This window comes from Maylandia zebra, linkage group LG13 (genome assembly GCF_041146795.1).
Source record: "Maylandia zebra isolate NMK-2024a linkage group LG13, Mzebra_GT3a, whole genome shotgun sequence".
Lineage (NCBI taxonomy): Eukaryota > Metazoa > Chordata > Actinopteri > Cichliformes > Cichlidae > Maylandia > Maylandia zebra.
Genome location: NC_135179.1, coordinates 15,799,841 through 15,821,658, shown reverse-complemented (window position 1 = coordinate 15,821,658; position 21,818 = coordinate 15,799,841). Strand labels below are relative to the sequence as shown.

General features: G+C 37.5%; 1 protein-coding gene across 1 annotated transcript in view; it reads left to right on the top strand.

Annotated features, from left to right (window-relative positions):
- The window catches only part of LOC101467287 (protocadherin-15), a 228,953-nt gene that overhangs the window by 101,115 nt on the left and 106,020 nt on the right, over positions 1–21,818 (top strand). The window contains exons 7-10 of the mRNA XM_076891629.1: positions 18,264–18,424; positions 19,385–19,540; positions 20,412–20,531; positions 20,621–20,731. Of these exons, the coding sequence (XP_076747744.1) occupies positions 18,264–18,424; positions 19,385–19,540; positions 20,412–20,531; positions 20,621–20,731 (548 nt within the window). The remainder of the gene's footprint in view (positions 1–18,263; positions 18,425–19,384; positions 19,541–20,411; positions 20,532–20,620; positions 20,732–21,818) is intronic.

Genomic DNA, 21,818 nt, shown 5'->3' with positions numbered 1-21,818 from the left:
GCCCGCATAGGACCAATGAAGGCAAAATTTAAAACGGTGACATAATTGGGAACAAACTGAATTAGCCAGTTGACAGGATGAGGGTTAGGATACACTAAATGACAGAGAAATTCCACAGGTGCATCTGGCACTATTACTTCTGTGCTGCCATACTGTTAAGAGAGAGAGAGAGAGACTGGGGCGTTTACTTCCTAGTATATTGGGATAGACACCATATGTTGCTGGGAAAACACCAAGTTATGGTTAATTTTGTCTGTATATGTTGCTGAATGAGCTAACCTACTGTAATTATTCAATACAAAGAGTACTAATATTAGCTGATCAACTACATGTAGTCTAAAAAATTGCCTGGTTTTCTTTCACTTTTTGTTGTTATAGATACACTTTTTTTAACCTCTTTATTTCTACTCTAATTATATTTAAAAGAAAAAAATATTATGTTCTGACCCAGAGGGCCAAGGGGCTTGCATTGTGGTGAGTGTATTGCAAATCCTGGGGAGAGGTCTAGCTTAAATTTGTAACCACTGAGATATACCTTGACTTACACTTATTGTTATGACAAGGCCGTCTTATTAACAAACTGTTAACAATATAATATATAATGCCATGCAAACTGAATAACTAACTTTCTTTAGTTTCATGAGGTTCATGTTATTTTAATAAGACAATTCATAAAATGTTCCTTCCTCCGCTTCTTCACGCTTGTCTCTGAACTTGCATCACATTGAGTGAATACAGCACTAGAGTCTGTATGAAGATGAGTGAGTCACTTAAAACTTGTGGAGCACTTCAGCTGTTTTCTCTGGTTTGTTGTCAAGTCCTTCCCCTCGCTGCTTCATTGGTGTGTTGGGTTTTAAGACCCACGATAACTAGCACAGCGTAACCTTGACATGGAATTAAAAGATTTGAGAGAGCTGAACAAATGGCAAACACAATATGTGTCATTGCTGAATGTCTTTTTAAAGGTCTCTCAGCTCATCCGTGATGACTACTTCAGTGAGTGCTGAGTGGTGAAGGGTTTCCACGTGTGTAAAATACCAGGAGTATTCTGGTTATCTGGTATTCAAAGGGCTTGTAGGCATTTTTTAGTAAGTGTTAAATGTGTTATGTTTAAACAATTAATGAGATCCAGCGTACGTGTGTGTTTTTCTCAGCCACCAAGGACTCATTAATTTCTCTCCTTAAAGTGAACTCAATCCCTCAGACTGTGTGTCGCCACCAGGGTTGTCATTAGTTCAATCATCCTCTCAAGTTGCTTCATTCCTTTATATCAACATGTTGCATAGTTGGTCTGTTTCAAGGCTTTCCCTTTCTTTATGTCGACTTATTTCTTTTCTTTTTCTTTTTATGACACAGTAACTAAAGATGCTTGCACTGGCTGGGAATTAAACGTGTACTTCAGATTAGGGATCAGTTTTTTCAATTAAAATTGAGCCACATTTGGTTGTAGCTGAAAAAAAATGTAATTTTATTCAATTAATTGCACCTGGAAGGCAGTAACATTCGTCCAAGGTTTGCCCAACAGTGGGGTAGGTGTCTGGTGAAACACCCCCAGGCATGTAACACTTTCTTTTGCTTCACTAAGACGAATCTTCAAACACCTTTTAGTCCTGAATGTGACTGGACTCAAACAATAGTAGCTGTCTGGAAGGGAGCAAATTGATGTGTGGGACTTTCAGTACCACCCTGTACAAATAGCACAGGTATAATTTGTAAGTCTTGCTCCAAGTGTGTTGAAAACTTATTGATCCCAAGAGAAAGATGAGATCCTGCGTTCCACTATTGCCCTGAACTGAAACTGTCCCTGCAATGCTGGAGCTGCCTTTGAGATCAGTACTCTGGAAATATAATTGTTATGCTTGCATTTCAACGTGGAAATAAATGGAAAACAAAAAAGAGTTACTTATGGTTTCATCACTTAAGTGACAAGAAGATATATCAAACTACTGCTATTCAGATGCAGAATGGTGCTATATTTTGGCAGGGGCTGTCATTAAATTCACAAATACGATGAAAAAAGCAAACAAATAAGATTATAATGTGCTTTTCATAATAGCATTATGATTGTTGTTGTGCAGAGCATGCTTTTATTAAATCAGTTTTCTCCTGACTTTAACAACTTCAGTTTTATTTTATATTCCACGCACACTTAGTTGGGCATAAAGGCTCATTTATGTAGTCAAATACTTGTTATTCCACCTTTTTTCATTATAAAGGAATATATGCACTACCATACTACTGCTGTGAAATCCATTCTATACCTACGAAAAACAGGCACAAAGCGATGAGAGATTATTGACAGATTTTACAGTATATTACCTGAGTCTAGTAGAACCTACCGTAGAACACATAGCTAAAGACTGCAGTACATTTCAGAACAGAGAAGTTCAAACCTAAAAGACTGATAAGAATTTAACCTTTTCTTAGTTTTGAAATTCACCAGATTCAAGGGTGCAGAAAAAAGCATTTTCCTCCTGATTTCTGTCTTCTCTTTTGTATATTTGTCTTATACAAATACATTTTAATATTACACAAAGGTGACTGAGTAAATAGAAAATGCAGTTTTTAAATGATGACAAAGCTATCCAAACCTACCTGTGCAGAGAAACAGTAAAAGATAAAAGATTTCAACAAAGGATATATCATGCCACGATCTAAAGCAACTCAAGTACATGTGAGAAGCAAAGTTATTGACGTCAGTCAGTCTGGAAAGTCCAATTCTCAGGCTTTGGGAGTCCAGTGAATCACAGTGAACTTCCTAGGAAAAATACAGCAACAGTACAAGACGACTCATCAAGGGAGTCTCGAGGACTCATCTCAAATTTGCCAGAAAATATCTTGATGATCAAAAAAACCTTTGTGAAAATATTCTGTTGACTAAAGAGACAAAAGCGGAATTTTTTTGAGCTCTGTTATATCTGATGTAAACCTTACGTCACAGCAAACATGTCAATCAAACATGGTGGTGGTACAGAAGAGGAAACATCTGGACAAACTAAGGCCTGTACATCTGTACATCTGTTGCTCAAACAAAAGGAGTCCTGCTGGCTTCTGTTCACATGCATGTGGGCATTAGTGAAATGAGTGCATATAGCTTGTTGTAGTAACGTTATAGTCTGTGAACATTTATGTATTTTTGAAAATGATTTTCTGTAGATGTTTGATTAAGGATTCAATATAAAGGCTATGTTCCCCGTTCTGTGTTAGACGTGTGCACATACACAGACACAAACAAAGATTGGTCTCAGTTCTATGATCACGGCCAGTTGTCATGATTGCTAGGTCATCAACATATAATTAGAGCGTAGCTAAAAGGCCCGGATTAGTGCACAACACCTGTTCCTTGTGGATTAGAGAGCAAAACAGGAGGGGAGGGGAGGGCATTCAGTGAGCCTCACTTACACACTCCATGCAGGACACAATGAATACCTCAGTAATACATTTATATATTTCTGTATATTTTGTGCCTAACAAGCTGTTTTTAATTTGGTTCAATTTATTATAAACTCTCTGCTTTCCAGGCACCAAAAGTCTTTGTTAATCAGATTGACAGTGGCCTGCAACAGCCTGTACCTCACTGTCTACTTGCATCTAATTAGACTAGTGTGTGTGATAATTCTATTTTTTATTTTTTTGTTCAGAAGTGGAGTACATGTTTTAGTGTTTGATGTGCAAATAAAGACACCAATTACAGTATATTGTTGAGATAAACGGTCAGCATAATTACATCTGTTCTTGTTGTAAATCGCTTTGTGCTTATCCTCATTACACCATAGAAGCAGGCCATTCATTTTTTTGTGTGCTGCACTGTGTTATTATTTGCATGAAAATACTTGAATTCTTTGGGGTTTTAAATATCAATGAAAAATGCTCAGCCTCTGAGATACAAATAATCCCTGAGTCAAATTGCCTAATCTAAGATAATGTGTTTACTTTATGCACGATCAGGGAAAATCACAACATGTTAATTAAACGTTCCATACTTAACTCACCCAAACAATTTTGTTTTCTCTCACTACATTTTTTTTTAAGACAGCAGAAGAAAAAAAAGTCTGTTTTATCAGTCCCGAGGCTGGCTGATGTTAGCATACATCCCTCACTACATTATTCAGCTGGTTTTCCCAAGAATATGATGGGATTGTCACCTTAGATTAATAGTGTCATCATGGAATATGTGGGGTTTTTTTTATTATTCACATCTCTCTAAGGGAATCCCACAGTAGTAGCCTATACATGAAGAGACTATAGAGCAGAATGATTATTTTCCACACTGTATTGTGCACACAGGCAGCCTGGAAACTTAAATCTATAAAAGTTTGGCCTCTACATAAGCAGCGCCACAGAAAAACCTGGTCAACAAATAAGTGTGAAAATTGTTTAGACATTCTGTCCAGGCGGTTTACATATATAAATAAGCTTTTCAACCTACTTTTATCTTTTTAGATGTAGAACTCACGGGAGAATAGAAGTGTTTTTTTTTTGTGTGTTTTTTTTTTTTTTTTTAAAGCTGCAGCGTTAACAATGTTACCCAGCATTGTTAATGGCATCATTTGCAGAAAGGAAATGCAGAAAACATGTCAGGTTGATTCCACATACATGGAATATTTCGTTATTATATAAATGATATTTTGCTGAAACAGTTACTGGAACACATGTGTTTTAAGTTTCAACTAAAGCTTCAGCTGCTATAACCAACCATGTTCCAGTGACTCCTGACCAACCTGAACTGTGTAGCACTTGTATTTGGGTATTTCTCTGTTCCTCTCTGGGTGCTGTCAGCTCCTGCTAGTTCATCTGTAATGTGTGCTTTTATTCATGGGTGTTTTTATAGCTTGTGGCTGATTCGTTTGAATTGTCTTAGCTATAACATATTTAGCTAACTGGCCAATGATGTTGCGTTATGATAATGTTTTTTTTGTTTTTGTTTGTTGTTGTTGTTTTGTCACATCTCAATACAGCACAAAAAAACCCAATATCACACAGTCAGGGTCAGCAGAATGTGTCATTTGGGAACAATGGGAACAGTACCCCTGAGAAATTATGATCGGTAAAGTCTGCACTCACTAGTCCCTGCTGTTGGCTCTGCACCGATTGTCCATGCACACCATCAGCCCGTTTGTGCTTTTCTCTTGGGCTCCAGGATTTAACTGGGAGCTGGTTTACATACTGGTTTGTCTTTACCGTTTGTTATTGTCAGAATAAAAATATCGTTGTAATTCTTCGTCTTCATGACTTAACACTGCATTAACATAGTGCTTGTCCTTGGAGCAATACAAGATTTGGGAGCTTTTGGAGCAAATGAAAGTATCTGTGGGTGCATTGTTCTTCAGCCCTGTTAATAGCAGCCTTGACTCTTTTGAATGGTTTTGCTTATTATCAGCAAAAAGGAATCATGGTTTTAGTTATTCATTGTATATACAGTAATATCCAAAGGTTTTGGTGGAATTATATCATTATATCCCACACATATTATAGATATGTGTGGGAACTAGCATAGGTTGTTTCTCCTTAAACTTAGTTAAGTATGCTCTTTAGCATAAATATGTGCTGCCTGTATTATTGGATATATTTGTGTTTGTCAGCTGGTAATTCACATTCATCTTTTGATTAGATATAGAGGATTCGTCATTCATTTTCAAACACATATAATGAGATCAAGGATTAGTTTAATCCTCACATCAGTTTGAACAGACATTAAAATGATTGGCCATTCATGTTTCATGTTTGGAGCAAGCAATACAATCTGAAAAGCAGAGTGTGCAGTGTTGTGCAACAATAGAAAGATGACCACTTAGGCTAATCTGTTTTTTTTTTTTTTTATATATAAGATGACCAGAATCCTACTTGTTGGACGACAGGGTAGCTAAGAGAAAGACCAGGAAGAAGGCATGCACTTAATGGCCTGAGGGCAGATTTGAACCCAGGCCCCTCTGCTAGCCTTTGACTCACTTGCTCAATCCAGTGCGCTTAAACTGGCTACCCTAGTCAGACTCCTCACATCCAGTAACATCTCTTGTTTTACCACCTGGAGGCTGGCTGGGTCATTGTGGTGGCAGATTGACAAAAAAACACCTCTTAGGTTTTATTCTACTAAATCACACCACTGCCAGCTCTAATTCCTAAAGAGAATCGATTTCTAACTTTTTGTTCAAGGGATGACAACGATGCTTTAGCCAGTCTGAGATTCAGAAAAATCTGAACAAACACTGGATGGATTGAATTTTGTAGAAGCCAGTACCACAAAACCCACATTTCTAAAAGGTCAAACCTTTCACTTTTGTTTATTAGTAAATATATATATTTTTTTTCATTGTGTATATCTTTTTTGTATCTTTCATCATCTTCTGTTATGTTGGATAACTTGCCATAAAATTGAATTCACACAGAAAGCACTGCGTCTAAGAATATCATTATATGGATTATTGAGTGCCTATAGTCGGGTTAGGGTTAGGGTAAAAATCAAGTTTTTATGAGTTCTTGAGAAGTTATTTGCTCCAAAATAAAGAAAGCTGTCTCACCTACTTAACTGTTGAGACTGTAGAGTCAAAAATAGACAAAGTTTTGCAATATTAACTTGCTCATTGTTATCGACAAGATGTCGACTTTTCTTTTGATCCCTCATCATCTTTTCTGCATTTTATTTGTTGCAAATCAGAAAAGATGAGAGAAACCGGTTGACTGGAAGACATGATGATTATTATTGGCTTGTGTTGATATGCATTATTATTAAAATTATTGTTGTATAGACATTATGACTGTGGTAACATGCACACAACAAACTCATGTTTTTTATATATATAACTGAATACTTAAAGCTGTATTACTGATTGCATATGTATTGTTTTCTTTCATGCGACTAATAGCCAAATTTTATCTTTAAACATTTTCTTAGTTGGCCTAAAGGGTTCTTGTATTTCTAATACAATGTGTAGAAACTTGTTTTATTGGATAAAACTGCTAATGTTTTTATTTTCTGTAAAGCATTTTAATTGGCTTGTTTATTAAGGCCTTGCAATAATCAAATTCGCAATAGCTGTGATAAAACTGCAGAGTATTAGGGTGATTGTTTGTTGACACCCAAACCACATTGTTAGGTTTAGAAAATGTGTTTTTTAAAATGTTTCACTTCAGCTGTTGAATAAATGGGCATAGTTGTAACGAAGCACTTTTGTTAGTGTGTTTATCTTAGAACGTTAATCGGGAATTTTAAGGACCGTTATTTCAAAAATATGTTTGGATGTCATTTAACGAGAACAGGAAACAGTGTCTGGGTTAAACGTAGCTGTCAGCATCAAAAAACTTGTTTTTCTGTCCTTTAACAGTTTTGGCTGTGTTGGTGAATATGCATCAATCTTTCCCAAAGCTTAAAAAATTGAGAGATCCACTTGCCCCATCTCTCATGTCATGCCAATGTACAGTTAGATATAGAATTGCTTTAAAGTGATGGCAGTTCCAATAATATGACATATTTCAAGGAATGCATCAAGTCAGTCCTCCATTCATGATCAATGAAGCGGCTACGGGCCGTAAATCAGAATGTCATTGCAGATAAAAAGCTTGGTTCTTGAACGGTGAGCTTCAGAGAGGCTGCTTTTCAAATGTAGAGATACTAACTGAGCCCACTACAGTATGCATAACTGATTAAGATAATATATAAATAAGTGAGTCACACATTCACATCATAAGTTTAATGCACACTTTGAACTTTAAAATGAAAACAATTAAAACCTCTGCAACATTGTGTGTTTCACTTTTGATCTTAAGTATTGTATTAGTCATAAAGAGTCATATGAAACTTTCCATTCTTAACAACGAGGATGTCATCTTAAGCATCCCACCTTTGACTCAAATGTTGGACTTTATGTCATTGATAGATCGCCATAGCAGCATAGATATATTCCAGGCTGTCTGATATTTCAGCATTGATTGGGCCTGAGTCAAATATCAAGGCCGTCCACTCTCTTTTGAAAAGAGCTTGGTCTCACATTCCAATCCTGATTACCCAAGGAAGCAAATGGACATTGCTCAGCAGTTCCTGGCAACAGGTTTCTTGTTTACAGGCTCTGACCTGTTTATAGGGCTTTGAGGGAGCAGATGTAAGTGTTGACTCCCCTGCTATGCATTGTAAGAAAGTAATTGTAAGTAGCTCAGGATACAAGCCACATGGATGAGGAACAATCATCCAGCATATTTATGTGATCTTGTTAACCTTATTATATATGGCATCATGGTTCTGCAATGCCAATGCTGTGTGCCCTAATGCACCCCCTGTTAGGTTGAACTGTGAGTTCATCAAATCAATGGCCCTTTAGTAGCTTTTCTGGAAGACGTGATATCCATGATTTCCAAGAAAGAACATTTACATTCATGAATTTATGCAAATTGTACTGTCAAAATTCTTGCTGGACCCATTTGTTTCAAAATGAATAGCAATATTACACCAAGGGAAATCATCTGAACAATTTGGCAGATATGGGTGAGACTCTAAATTAATTAGGAATGCACACATTTGTCAGTTCATTACTATAATTTAATTACATTGTGGCATCTGCTGCTGCTGTTGTAACAGTTGTATTTTTCTAATTTTATAACAGTTGAGACTGACTGTAGCATACTCAGCGCTGTCAAAAGTCAGCTTATTTATTCATTTATATATCTAATTGTAGCACTTGACATAAGATTATTAAAACAAATTGACAAGTTATATTTGTACTCACACTTATGTCATTTTAATTGAAATATTTAGCAACTGTCAGTTACTGTCATTCATTAGGGTAATACTGTTTGATTTTATGTATGAAAGGAAAAGAAAAAAAAACTATTATGTTCAAATAATTATTTTAGCAGTTTATCACAGTGAAGTGTTATTTTTTATTATTTTATTTTATTATTACTGATTAAAGCCCTTCAATGTTACAGTCAAATGAAATCCTGTTACTTAAAGGTCTGGTGATGATGGCAAGCAAGCAAGAAGAAAGTAGAAGAGCATAAAGAGGCGAGAACAGAACACAGAATATGGGAGAGAAAACAAAAGTTAATGCCATGCAATGGAGCATATCAGTGCAACAGCAGTGCAAAATGCGCATGGGAAAGAAATGCTCACTGGATCACAGGAAGTCCGACAGCAGCCTGAACCTACAGCAACATAAATGAAGGGTAATTCAACATCACCTGACCCAACCCTTAACTATAAGCTTAATCAAACAGGAAAGTTATAAGACTGAAAGTATAGAAGCTGTCTAACTCTTAAACTCACCCGCTTTGTTCATTAAGGGCTAAACTGTCAGTGCACTTAATTGCAGCTCATTTCAATACAGTGGAATTAATAGAAAGTGAACACGCTTCTCTTGCAGCCCAGAAAGTTCTGGAAACAGAAAATATTGTGGTGCCAACAAATTGTAAGATGCTGGGAATACTTGTTTTAATAAAACCAAGAGTCTTTAACAAGTAGCAATGCATCACTGCAAAAAAGTAGAGTGACAAATCTGTGCAGCATGGGATTCAGTAGCCATATTTGGCAGCTGGCCCAAAAGATTCAGTTTTCCCGACCTTTTTTCTATGATCATTATTTGCAAACAAGCCAGCATGCAGAGGTGAGGTGTATTCTGTAACCAGTGCACAAGCCATATTTTACACTGCAGTGTTATCAGGGGATGTAGGCACACAGTAAATTTCAGTGCTTGATGCAGTCAAACAAGTGTGTGTGTGTGTGTGTGTGTGTGTGTGTGTGTGTGTGTGTGTGTGTGTGTTTATGGATTCATTTATTATATTTGATTGAACAAGTATTTTGGCCTGATTACTGCAATCAGGAATTACCGGTACTCATCCCAGTTTCTAGTTCTCAACCTGTGCAAAACATTATAGTTTCTACTTCAAACTTGCAAACTGAATGATGTTACTGCATCATTTCTATCTTACATCATTCAGGAGAATAAACTGGGCTGTACTCTGCAACTTGGTGAAGGTCATTTGGTTATCCTCTGAAAATATTTGAAGTTGCTCTGAAAATATGAAAGTATTTTTTGTAAATACTTGAATGGCTAGTCATAGTCTGCTAATGACGTTGCTCTGTTAAGGTCCAGGTATGTGTCTTTGTCAGTTGGTTGACTGGCCACTTTGATCTGAACCACTGGATTAATTACCTGAAGTTTTGTACACATAACGTCCAGATTCAGTGGCCCCTTGACTTTTTGTGTAGTGCCTCTATAATGGTGAAATATTAAAGTACTGTGGTCTCTGTCCTGACTTTTCATCCAGTCTGTCACCATTATTATGTCAGAAATTGAGATTGTCCTGTACTGTAGGTCCTCAGTTATCTAGTGCTAACTAATATGTTAACATAGTAAACTGTCATGTCATAAGAACTTGAACTTGAATGGTTGCACTTGAATAGTTTAGATCTTATTTAACTGACAGATGCTTTTCTGTCAGGGTCGGTGGCACATCCACATCCAACTCCCTTACGTGTGGGGTCCCTCAAGGATCTATCCTTGGCCCTGTACCTTTTTTCCTTTACATGCTCCCATCTCATTTCACTGTTATGCAGATGATTTTCAAATCGACTTTCCTCTTAAAACGAATTCTACAGGCTCTCTAAAAGTTTTGCTAGACTTCCTCGATGACATTAAATCATGGTTTGCATTCAATTCTTTGAATGTAAATGATCAAAAAACTGAGATTGTATTATTTGGACCTTCAGACCCTTGTTTTTCTCTTAAGGGTGACCTTGGCCCTCTGGAAAATTCCAGAACTCCCGTCGCAAAAAATCTGGGAGTGTTCTTTGATAGCAGTTTTTTTGAGAAACACATGAATTCTGTTGTAAAAGCCAGCTTCTTCCAATTTAGGGCCCTTGCAAAAACTAAGAACATTTTGTCATCTGCTGACTTCAACAAAGTGATTAATGCATTCATTTCATTCAGGCTTGACTACTGTAATAGTCTTTATTTTGGTATCAGCCAGGCTCTGTTCTCTCGTCTTCAGCTTCTTCAGAATGCTGAAGCCCGACTCTTGACAGGCACACGTAAACACGACCACATTTCCCCTGTCTTCGCTTGTTTACACTGGCTTCCAGTATGTTATAGAATTGATTTTAAGATTTTATTGCTTGTTTTAAGCCTCTAAATGGATTAGCTCCATCATACCTCTCTTTTAACTAAAAATACTCCAAATAGATTGCTCCGGTCAGCTGATAAATTGTTCTGATTGTCCCTAGAAGCTGGCTAAAACACAGTGGAGACCAGGGCCCTGTGCTTCGTACGTCGCTTACTACATCCAAGATCAAATGAAACATCCAAGACCAAATCATCGCGCTAACTTTGAGCTCGCTATTCCGGTTCCCCGAACACACCTGTTGTTGACGATTAGTATAGCTGGATGAAGTAATGTGAGATCACTGGGTGGCCCAACAGGGGCTACGCATCGATAGTAGAAACATTGATCGGCAACCCTTTGATTGGTCGGCGAAAATGTCGAAGGAGCGCGCTCGGTATTTTTCGGCAGCAGAGCAAGAACTCTTGAGTGAGGGATTTCAGGAGTTTCAGAGTTTAATTAAAACGCAAGGGAACACTGCAAAGGCTGCAAAAGCAAGGAGAGAGGGCTGGCAGAAAGTTGCTGACAAATCAAACTCGTAAGTAATTCAATAATAACAATAATAATGGAGTGGATTTATATAGCGCTTTTCAAGGCACCCAAAGCGCTTTACAATGCCACTATTCATTCACTCTCACATTCACACACTGGTGGAGGCAGCTACGGTTGTAGCCACAGCTGCCCTGGGGCAGACTGACAGAAGCCAGGCTGCCATATTGCGCCATCGGCCCCTCTGGCCAACACCAGTAGGCGGTAGGGTAGATTTATCATATCACACCATATTATCCAATATTATATTACATTATATTATATTATAATATGTTATATTATATCCCCTTTCACATTAGAGCCACAACAGGACCCACTAGAACATGGGAACAAGTAAAAGTGAAATATAAGAATATTCTACAGAATGGTAATATTTATCACTTATATTGCTTGTCGTCTCTTGGAAAGAGACCCTGGAATACTCTGTTTGTTTGTTCATAACAGCAACCAAGAAAAGGGCAGAGCAAAAAAAAAGACAGGTGGTGGTCCTGCACCCCCTCGTCAACAAGTTGGTTAAGTGAATAATACCCTCACGGGAAAATCGATATCTCTCTATGAGCACACTGTCGCGCTGAGCTAAAGGATCCTGTCTGTCCCGCAATATACGCTGAATTCTGAGGACTCTCCTTATCAATCTTGCACCTTCCGCAATGGGTTGCTCGCGTAAACGGACAGGATATGACTGCGACAGACTTCCCAAATCCACCTTCGCTTTTATAGCCGTGGTCTCTCATCTTGATTACACGAAGTAATTTACAATTACTACTCTGAAATATGAATTACATCTGTAATAATCACATACATGTAATAGAATGTTAATAGTACATTTCCCTTTTTTAGGGAATGACCTGTATGTATCTGTGTGAAATCAATAAAAGGATCAGGTGCTGCATTATCTTTAGTTACATTGATGTTATTTATTTATGGTGAAACAGTGGTGGAATATCGCTGTTGCTTTCGTATAAATGAAGCGGACATACCTGCGTGGCCGCGATCTAATCCTGTTTACATAAAGTAAACCTGCTCCCCAGCAGGTTTACGCTTACGGCTCTGTTGCTATGACAGCAAGTCCCGGATGGGCTTCGGGGAACCGAACGATCCAGGATCACGCGAAATCGTCAACAATCTCATCCAGCTAACTCACTTAGCGCGGTACGAAGAACAGGCCCCAGGGCTTCTGATTGCTGTGCCCAAACTTTGCAACAGTCTGCCTCTTCAAATTAGGATCTCTCCAACACTTGACATCTTTAAAACCCGTCTGAAAACTCGAGTTTTTGTTTTGTTCTTTGTGTGTATTTGTTCTACTTTTTACCTTTTGCATTTTTACTATGTACAGCATTTTTTTCAACCTGTTGTTTTTAAATGTGCTTATAAATAAATTGATTGACTGATTGATAAGAGCAATTTTAACATCAGCATGTTAGTGCTGTCACTGTGAGCCAGTAGTGAGCAGCTTGCACTGGTATTGACTGTCAGTAAGCATTCAAACTGAAGCAACCTTGTGGTAAACCAGTACAAGGTCCATTTAGTGTAGGATTTTATTGGGCATAAACCACAATTCAGTCAAACCAGTTTAACCAGTTGGTCCACTGAAAGCCTTTTTACAATTGCAAATTTTGCAATTGGATGAGGTTGTACAATGTAAATCGCAATATTATGCAAAACTATATTTCTGACCATCATTCAAGATCATAACTCAGTAACAGAAAGGGATATTGTGTATGTATTTCACATTTGTACACACAGATGACAAGTGGTGATATTGGCAAGGAAGACCAATTTTGTAACTTTAAAAAATATGCCCAGGACTCCATGTGACCTATTGCACACAATAGGGGGAAAAAAACAAAAAAATGGAAGAAAAGAAAAAAAACACTTGACATTTCCCCAGAGGATGAGATTGTTTCACAGAACACTTAGAATCACTGTTTACTGAAGCAAACAGCTGCTGCTACTTTGACCCCAGTTTTCTACCAAAATGCATAACGACAGATGTTTTTCATGTCAGAGTCTATCATGAGTAATTGTGGAGTGGTAAGTTAGTAGTGATGTTATATCCCTCCTCAATCAGTGATGGCTGCAATACACATACACTGTTTTAATTTTGGCAATGTATGCTGCACAGTAGGTCTCTTGACAGGTGGTGATCATGTCTGTGCTGTATGTGTTAATGAGTCTGTGCCTGAGTGAGATCAGGAGTCAGTATGTGGGCATAACAGCGAGACGTGGCAGAGAAGTTACCTTGATATTTTAGAGATTAGGAAGTTTTAAAGAAAGTCAAACAGTGTGGGTTTTCTAAAAGAAATGCCTTATTTTAAAGCTTAGCAGATTTTAAGTGTAAAATCAGACTTTTTGTAAATAGATGTACTGTAAATAGATAGCTTTTAGTTTTTATTTTACATTTAACATGCAGGTAAACCATCCTGCAAAAGGGTGAATATATTTGACAAAATGAAACCTTTGTCTGTTTATATAAGTTTGTATTATTTTTTTCTTCTTTAAATTGTCATGTATTCATAAACAATGGCAAGTGCACAGAACAAGAAATCTTGTCAGACATGCTTCCCTAATGGTGCTTGACCATTTTTAGTACACAGATTATTTGATAGAGAACAATGTAACAGAATACTGCAGCTATTACTATATTTAGTACATAAACATGCGTACATACATACAACACAATTAAAGGAGTTCATAAACATTAAGGAGTTTCAGAGGTTGCATTGCTCTGTGGAATAGAGAGCACCAAAAGTCTCATATTAATAATTGAATTGAATGTGAAATATGGAGGCACGTGCCTCATTTAGTCTTTAGACTGTTCTGTAACATCCAAAATTGGAGCCTCTCTGGACCTCACCCAGGAAGCAGGCATATATTAAGGCCGTGTTTTGTTTTAAAAGCAATCAGTAAGATACCAAAATCAATTCAATTAATAAGTAACTGATGAAGTTATGTCAGTATAGATTTCTTACCTCATTTTAATCCCCAAAAATGAAAAATTTAAAATGAATATCATATGTATTTTTTTTATTTGTTAATTATGCAAACAAAGATGGATTAACGATATAATTATGCATTCAGACTCCCAAGGTTTGTACTGGGGGGATTTTCTTTCCCCTTAAATTTCCTTTTTTGTCTTTTTTTTTTTGTCTTTTTTTTGTTATTTTAGTTTATTATGATGGTATTGATATTGCTTGGGCTTAAACTGCAGTAGCAATGCATTTCCTGGAGACAGGTCTGACCAAAGTCATGGTTGAGGAAAGTAAAACCTTGCCTCCCACACAAAGGAGAAAATACATGTAACTGCATATTAAAATATATGCAAATGAAATGGATGTACTTCTTTCCAGAGATGTTGCAGTATTGCGTTTTAGTGTTGTAAAAAGCCAGTAACTACATAGATAAATAGGCATTTTCATACATACAATTTAGCAATGTTTGGTCACAAAACATTTCTGGGACTGTTCAGAGTTTCTAATGCAAACCTTCAAACACCTGATCTGGTTTAGCTTTTATACTAGCTGACTTTTTATGTGAATTTGTTGTTAGTGTTTTATCCCGCTAATTTCAGAAGAGAGCTGTGCATAATGACTGCAGCTATTTCCACTCAAACTCCTTTCTTCAACAGTATGCCACCATTTCTACGCGTGTGCTTACTGTCTACTCCTATTAAAATGGGGAAAAAAATCTTTTCTTACTGGAGGTCTTTGTGCTAACCACGTTTTTTTTTTAAATAAAAAAAGTACTTGGCAAGTTCTAGTCTCTGGCAACATTTGCAGTGAGCTAACTTCCTGTTTAGCAACTTGTTAATATTTTTATGTGGTTTCTTGTGGCACCATGAACTCATTTTAAAAATGAAAATTGTGGCCTCAACTCAAAGGACTGGACTCCATGCTAATACCAATGAGTGAAACTACCAATGAAACTGACTTTTTTTTCATACCAAGCTTGGAAACCTATCAGAAATGGGCCTCCACACTTATCTGCTGCCATCATCTATGGATGCCAGCATTATTGATATTTGGGATAAAAGTGAGCTCTCTGTGTTGTCTCTGTGGAGTTGGTCTGCTGTGAAGCCCAGATCAGAGGCGCTTCTGCCCAGAGATGACACTGACTGAGTCACAGGCTACTAAAGAGACTTGTTTTATTTATTTAGTACATACCGTATATAACACATGGCTAGGTCTGCACAGGTCTGACAGACTCTGGCATCTTCTCGATTGATGAGGAGGACAACTTTTTGCTGCGTGACAGAGATTGAGGGAGGGTGTGCTCAAAAAACTAGGAGTTTTGGCTGTCACAGCAGAAAAACTGAAGTTCAATTAACTTGAGAAAGAAAGAAGACTCTCTGTGGCCTCCTTTGTAATATTATCAGCTGCGTAATTTACAACCTGAGAGTTTAAAAAAAAAATGTTGCTCACCACTCAAGTTACTGAGGCAGATATTATGAAAAGCTGTGTTTTAGATTAATGAACCAGCAACAGGGGGCTCTTTTGACTTTTAAATTAAATTCTTAGAAGAACCATTTTTCAGGCTGAGTTTGGCCTAACGGAGACACATAATTTTTGGTCCTTGTGATCACAACACACGGATGCATCAAACCTTGACTACTACAGACGAGGATCGCAGTCATTAATATGAGCATGAAAATGCAGCAGCGGGTATTGTAATTATAATGCAAAAGCTTCCATCGTAACTCCATCTGTGCTCCTTCTTGAGGATCTTCGAGTCTGAGTGACTAATGACTAAATGACTAAACCGGTTTTATGAAATGATAAAGTACAAGATGTTGGGGGCACCAATTAAAAAGCCCATTAAAATACCACCACCCTCTTACGTTTTACAGCTGGTAGATTAGCAAGGCATGTCAAGGGCTTTTAGTCTCTGCAGAATTTCTATGTATACTTGTAAGTTTGTTAGCTCTAAACTTTAGTCACTTTTTCACACTTTGTCACATTTGAAAATCACTGGATTACGTGATCCATGATGTTAGGTACATGTAAAATGTACTGAATGGAAAAGGGTTGGAATTAAGGTAGTGGTTGAAATGTCAGTAAATGATAATGCATGAACACACTGTCAGATGTAAGGTATGTTTGGTCATTAGCTGAGCTGCGGTACTGTGCTAAAATCTTGAGCCAACAACTCATTTCTTTGTGTTTTGCTAGGGACAATACAACATGTGAAATAGGTGCAGGGATTTATTGAAATGTGCAAACATAAGGAAAAAACAAACGTTTGCACAGTACTCTACTTATAAACAATTAATCTTGTATTGTATATGTATAAAGACAAACTGATTGTCTTAAATACAATTCATGTCAGTCATTTAATATTTTTAATCACAATGCGTAAAAAATAAATTTCTCCAAAATTATGTCACAATAGCAGCCATAAAGCAGATAAAGGCAATGGCAGGTTTAGTTTAGACAGCTAGCCATAACAAGGAGAGTGCCACTGAGTGCCTATTGTTGTAATGTTTTAAAGATATGATACATCAAATGTGTTGGTTTAGAAAAGTAAATAAAAAAAAAATCGACTTTTTTGAATCCCAAATGTTGTTACAACATGGACAGATCTTCTGGGTGTTAATATTTTTGTGGCTAAAACTAGTAAAAGTCGTAGCAGGATCTCATTTCAAAGCTTTTTCAGGTAAAGCAGTGACTCGTGTTTGGTTCTGGTTGTTTGTGATGGCTGCCACAAAGAATACTCTCACTATGTCACAATATGTGTGTATCTCTCAAGAACCCAAAAAGAAATGAACATAACCGGTGTAACTGTCATGGCCAGTGCAATGACATTTTCTTAAAAAAAAAAAAAAAAGTTTACCCAATTTCCGTCAGTAAAGTGCCATTTTTCCATATTTGGTGTTTTCAATAAAGCTGTGTTGTGTACATGTTGCTCTAAATAAAACTGCTCAGGGCTTGAGCATCTAGGAGGTGCTGGGGCAGTAGGACGTAGGGTTGGCTGCTAGTTCCTGCATTATTAAGCTTCCAGTATTTTTTTTTTTTCAAAAATCTAATTTGGCCACTTAGGAGTCAACCAATCCTCAGATTTAACTGGCTTTACAGGATTTGTCCCAGAGGCTGTAGCAAAGTTTAATTACTTGCTGATTAAAAGCCGTAAAATATAAACCAGAAGGTGACTGTGCTCCCAGGGATGATAATTATCAATTTTAGAGATTTGCCTACATAATATGTGGAATAGTCCACAGAGATCTGAGGCAGTATTTTCAGTTATCTAAGGCAGACTTTGAATGTTCATATAAGAGTGAAACTTAAAAGTCATTTTATGTTTTTCTTTGCAAAGTTATTTGAGAAAGGATACCCAATATTAAGCACATCACCCATAATAAAAACAAAATTTGTACAGACTGCTGCTGTTAATGTTGGTTGCTGGTTGCCTAATGATGGCCATTTAAAGTTTTATGACTTCACGTTCCAGCCTATTTGCTTTTAAATATTTTTAAAGCAAAATATTTGACCAGTATGTAGAATGAGTCCTTTAAAAAGCAATTTAATTGCATTTTTTTGACAAACCAGTTTACCGCATAGTATAATAAAATATTATTAAAATCCTTTTACGTCTTAGTCATTGATTTATTTATGACTGCTCTTCATTTATAGGTACAGTTTTGGTGGAAAACATGCAGATAAATGGCCGTGCCCAAGACCCAGGCAGAACCATCTCACTGACGTTGTTGGATAATTTTGACTACTGGGTGATATTGGAACCAGCACGGCAGAGACTCTACCTCAACAGCACTGGGCGTTTTCTGGACAGAGATGTGAGTACAGTACTGAGGGTTTATTTCTCAGCTTCCTCTTGCCTTAGTTATGCCAAATCATTAATACAGTAAGAAAATAAACCCTTAGCCATTCCAACAAATATGCAGCTGGGAAACAGATGTATGGATAGATGGATTTAGAATAACACAAGATATGGTGTAGCAACAGAGTTGCTTGTAATTTGTGTCACTAGGCCGTGGTAATTCACTCTTAGCCTTAAAGTGATTCAATGACAAAAAAAAAACAAAAATGTCCATGTGTCTGTGCAACACATTACAGGTCCTAAGTACATACACACCTGTGTAAATGGTGCAGTAAAGGATCCATGATGCAGGGTGCATAGTATTGCTGTCATAGTGAAAAGGTGTTTTAAAGCATGTGTTTAGATCATACGGACTAAAGAGGAGGAGGTGAATGTGGAGCTATTAACAGGAATATGCCATGAATGCATATAGAATAAATAATAATGGAAGTACATGTGTGGGACAAAGCTCTGCAGCTGAAAAGAAGAGAAGTGATGGAGGGAGCTAGTTAGCCAAATTACACTATGTGGAAAGTTGACCCTTGCTGCTAAACTGAGATGAGTGTAGTAATGGCAGTATGATGAGATGCTGCCTTTCAGTATAGTGTATTTGCACTTTCATCCTTTATAATAGTTTTCTTACACTGCATATTCACAAATAAATATTGGGCTGCCCCTGGTAGCCTAACAAACAATCGCCCTCATTAGGGTTTACCAATGCTATGCAAGCATGATAGCTAACAAGCAGATTTCATACTGGAACTGTGTCGCTTTCCACTGTTGTTATTAAGTAGGCCTATTGCTCTTTACAAACTGTCAGATACAATACGCTGTAGGTTATTATGACTCCATTATATAAGAAACATGGGAATTAGAACTCTACAATTTCCACAGTGTTATATAGCATTTTTTTTTCTTTCTTGTTATTTGTTTTTAGCCCCCCAACTCCATCAGCACCATCGTGGTTCAGGTGCAGTGCACAAATCAGCTGGTTGGTACTATCATCTTGCATGAGGTACGGATTGTTGTGAGGGACAGGAATGACAACGCCCCTCGCTTTCAGCAGCCACGCTACTATGTCGCAGTAAACGAGGTAAGGGAGCAATTCCTTGCCCCTATGCACAAATCTTAAACACAGTGTATTGTCATGCGTTGCTGTTTGTCAGAAATGTTTGATAACTGTGAGGCAGAGTGGGGCAGATTTTTAATCTAATGCCTCTTTCCTTTACATCTGAGACAATTTGTCAGACATTTAAAATAATGGTACGACTCAAATGGCTGTTAGTTAATTGTTTGTTGTTAACAGCGTATTATTCATTGCCTATATTTAGTATTTATGTTTAGGCTTTGATATTTACACCATCTGCAACTCGCATACATCTAGTGAGCACTAGAAATGATAACCTTTTTTTTTTTTTAAATTCAAATACACCTGCAACACCTGCAGTGATTCAAGATAATGCATCAAATCTTCAGACTTTCTAGTCATATGTTTTTGAGATTAAATGAGAGCTCCCCGCTGAGTTCTAAGCAACCACAACTTCTGTTCTTTGCTGTTCACCCTTTGTGTGCTCTGCATGTTCAAAATTCCTGTCACAGTGTGTTATCATAGCCACGTGCAACTGCCCTAACAGTACAGTGAGTCAGTCTACATTGCTGTCAACTTCCCTGAACAAGATCTCCTGCCCACTGCCTGGTTCTGTGGACTTTGCTAAGGGCTCTTGGGAACAGCAGTGGTTCTCATACTTACTTTTTGTTATTCTGTCAGCAGTGCACGTAAGCTTTCAGACTGCTGCTGACTCCAACATTTTCCCTTTTTTCCCCATTTTTTGGGGATATTAATGGGATGGAGCGGCAGCAGTAATAGCCATATGAATGTTCTTTCTGCTGTAAGTTGACGTTGTACTCACAGGGGGCTGTTAGAGCTGTTGACTTTTCTTTTTCCCTTGCATATTTTTGTCTAGCTCACACCACCTGGAACAACAATTTTCACTGGCTTCTCGGGAAATAATGGTGCTATAGACATTGATGATGGACCTAATGGACATATAGAATACAGCATCATTTACAACCCCGGAGACCCGGTATATGGACAGATCGCACATCATAATAAGCATCTTCTACACAAATGCAGATTTCTTTATTAATCACAGTCCATGGCTTTCTCTTTCAGGCATCTAACAGAACAGTAGCAGTCAGCAACAGCCTTTCAGGAAACATTATTTTGGCAGAGAGACTAAACTACGAGGACAGAACACGGTACCTGGTTTTGGTCCAAGCCAATGTAAGCAAATGCATCTGCATACACAAACAGCCAATACTGAGTTGAGTTGCATGAGTTCAGATTGACGAATGGGGTCATCACGTATAAATAGGCCATGATTTATAGATGCTTTTGAGTGTGTCTGCCTCCACAGTGCACTTGAGGTTAAAGAACTATTGTTGTCACTAAAACCATTTCTCTAAATGTTGTGATATTTTATTTGAATTAGATCAAACTAAATATGAAGCCAGTAGCTTGCTGCTTTGATGAAGTCAGTGTACGCACATTTTGTATTTAATAGAGTATATTCAGGTTGATTGTGATGCAGTGTTGAGAAAAATGAACCCTCCAGGGTTTCATTGCAGCTTTTTTTTGTTTTATTTTGTTTTGCTTTAAGCTGCCTTCGACATAGTTGGTATACCAGAACAGGTTTGATTTATAATTTATTTAATTATGGATTTTTGGACAAGTGAAGGGGGGGGGGGATAATTCTTAATTCAGTATGACTTGCACTGAAGCTTCCTCGCCATTCACTCTGAATGTTTGATGCTGTGTGTTGCTAGTCTCATAATGATGGGCTGTTGCTTTGATTTAGTTGAGTTACTTACTAGTTACTGGTGAAGTGTTATGAAAAGTTTAACTTTTCAGGTGGCAGCGTAGGCACGAGCTGATTTGTGTTGATTCAAGTGTTCCAGCACAGGTGGTAGCCAATCACATCAATCAAAGAAACACCCAAGCTGAATGATTCAAAGCCTTCTCGGCCAACATCCAGATCTTAAAATATCGAACCTCTCCCCTGGCAACATGTACCATGATTCATATCATAGTATCTTTTCCTAATTACCCATTACAGAGCCGCTTTCCCTAACAAGCAGCGGTCAAATATAACACCCTATACTGTGAGGTGAAGTGTTGCAGGACAGATAATCATTTAACACTCAACTCGTCCTCTATTCTCTACATTTCCTGCATGAAAGAGCAAAAGACTCAACTCTTTGAACTGGCGAGAGGTCCTCCAGGGGGATTTCATTTTCTCTTGCAAAAGGATGTCAGGGTAAAGAAAAGGAAGAAGACATGGTATTTACTAGAACTCTGCACTGCTTGTGTC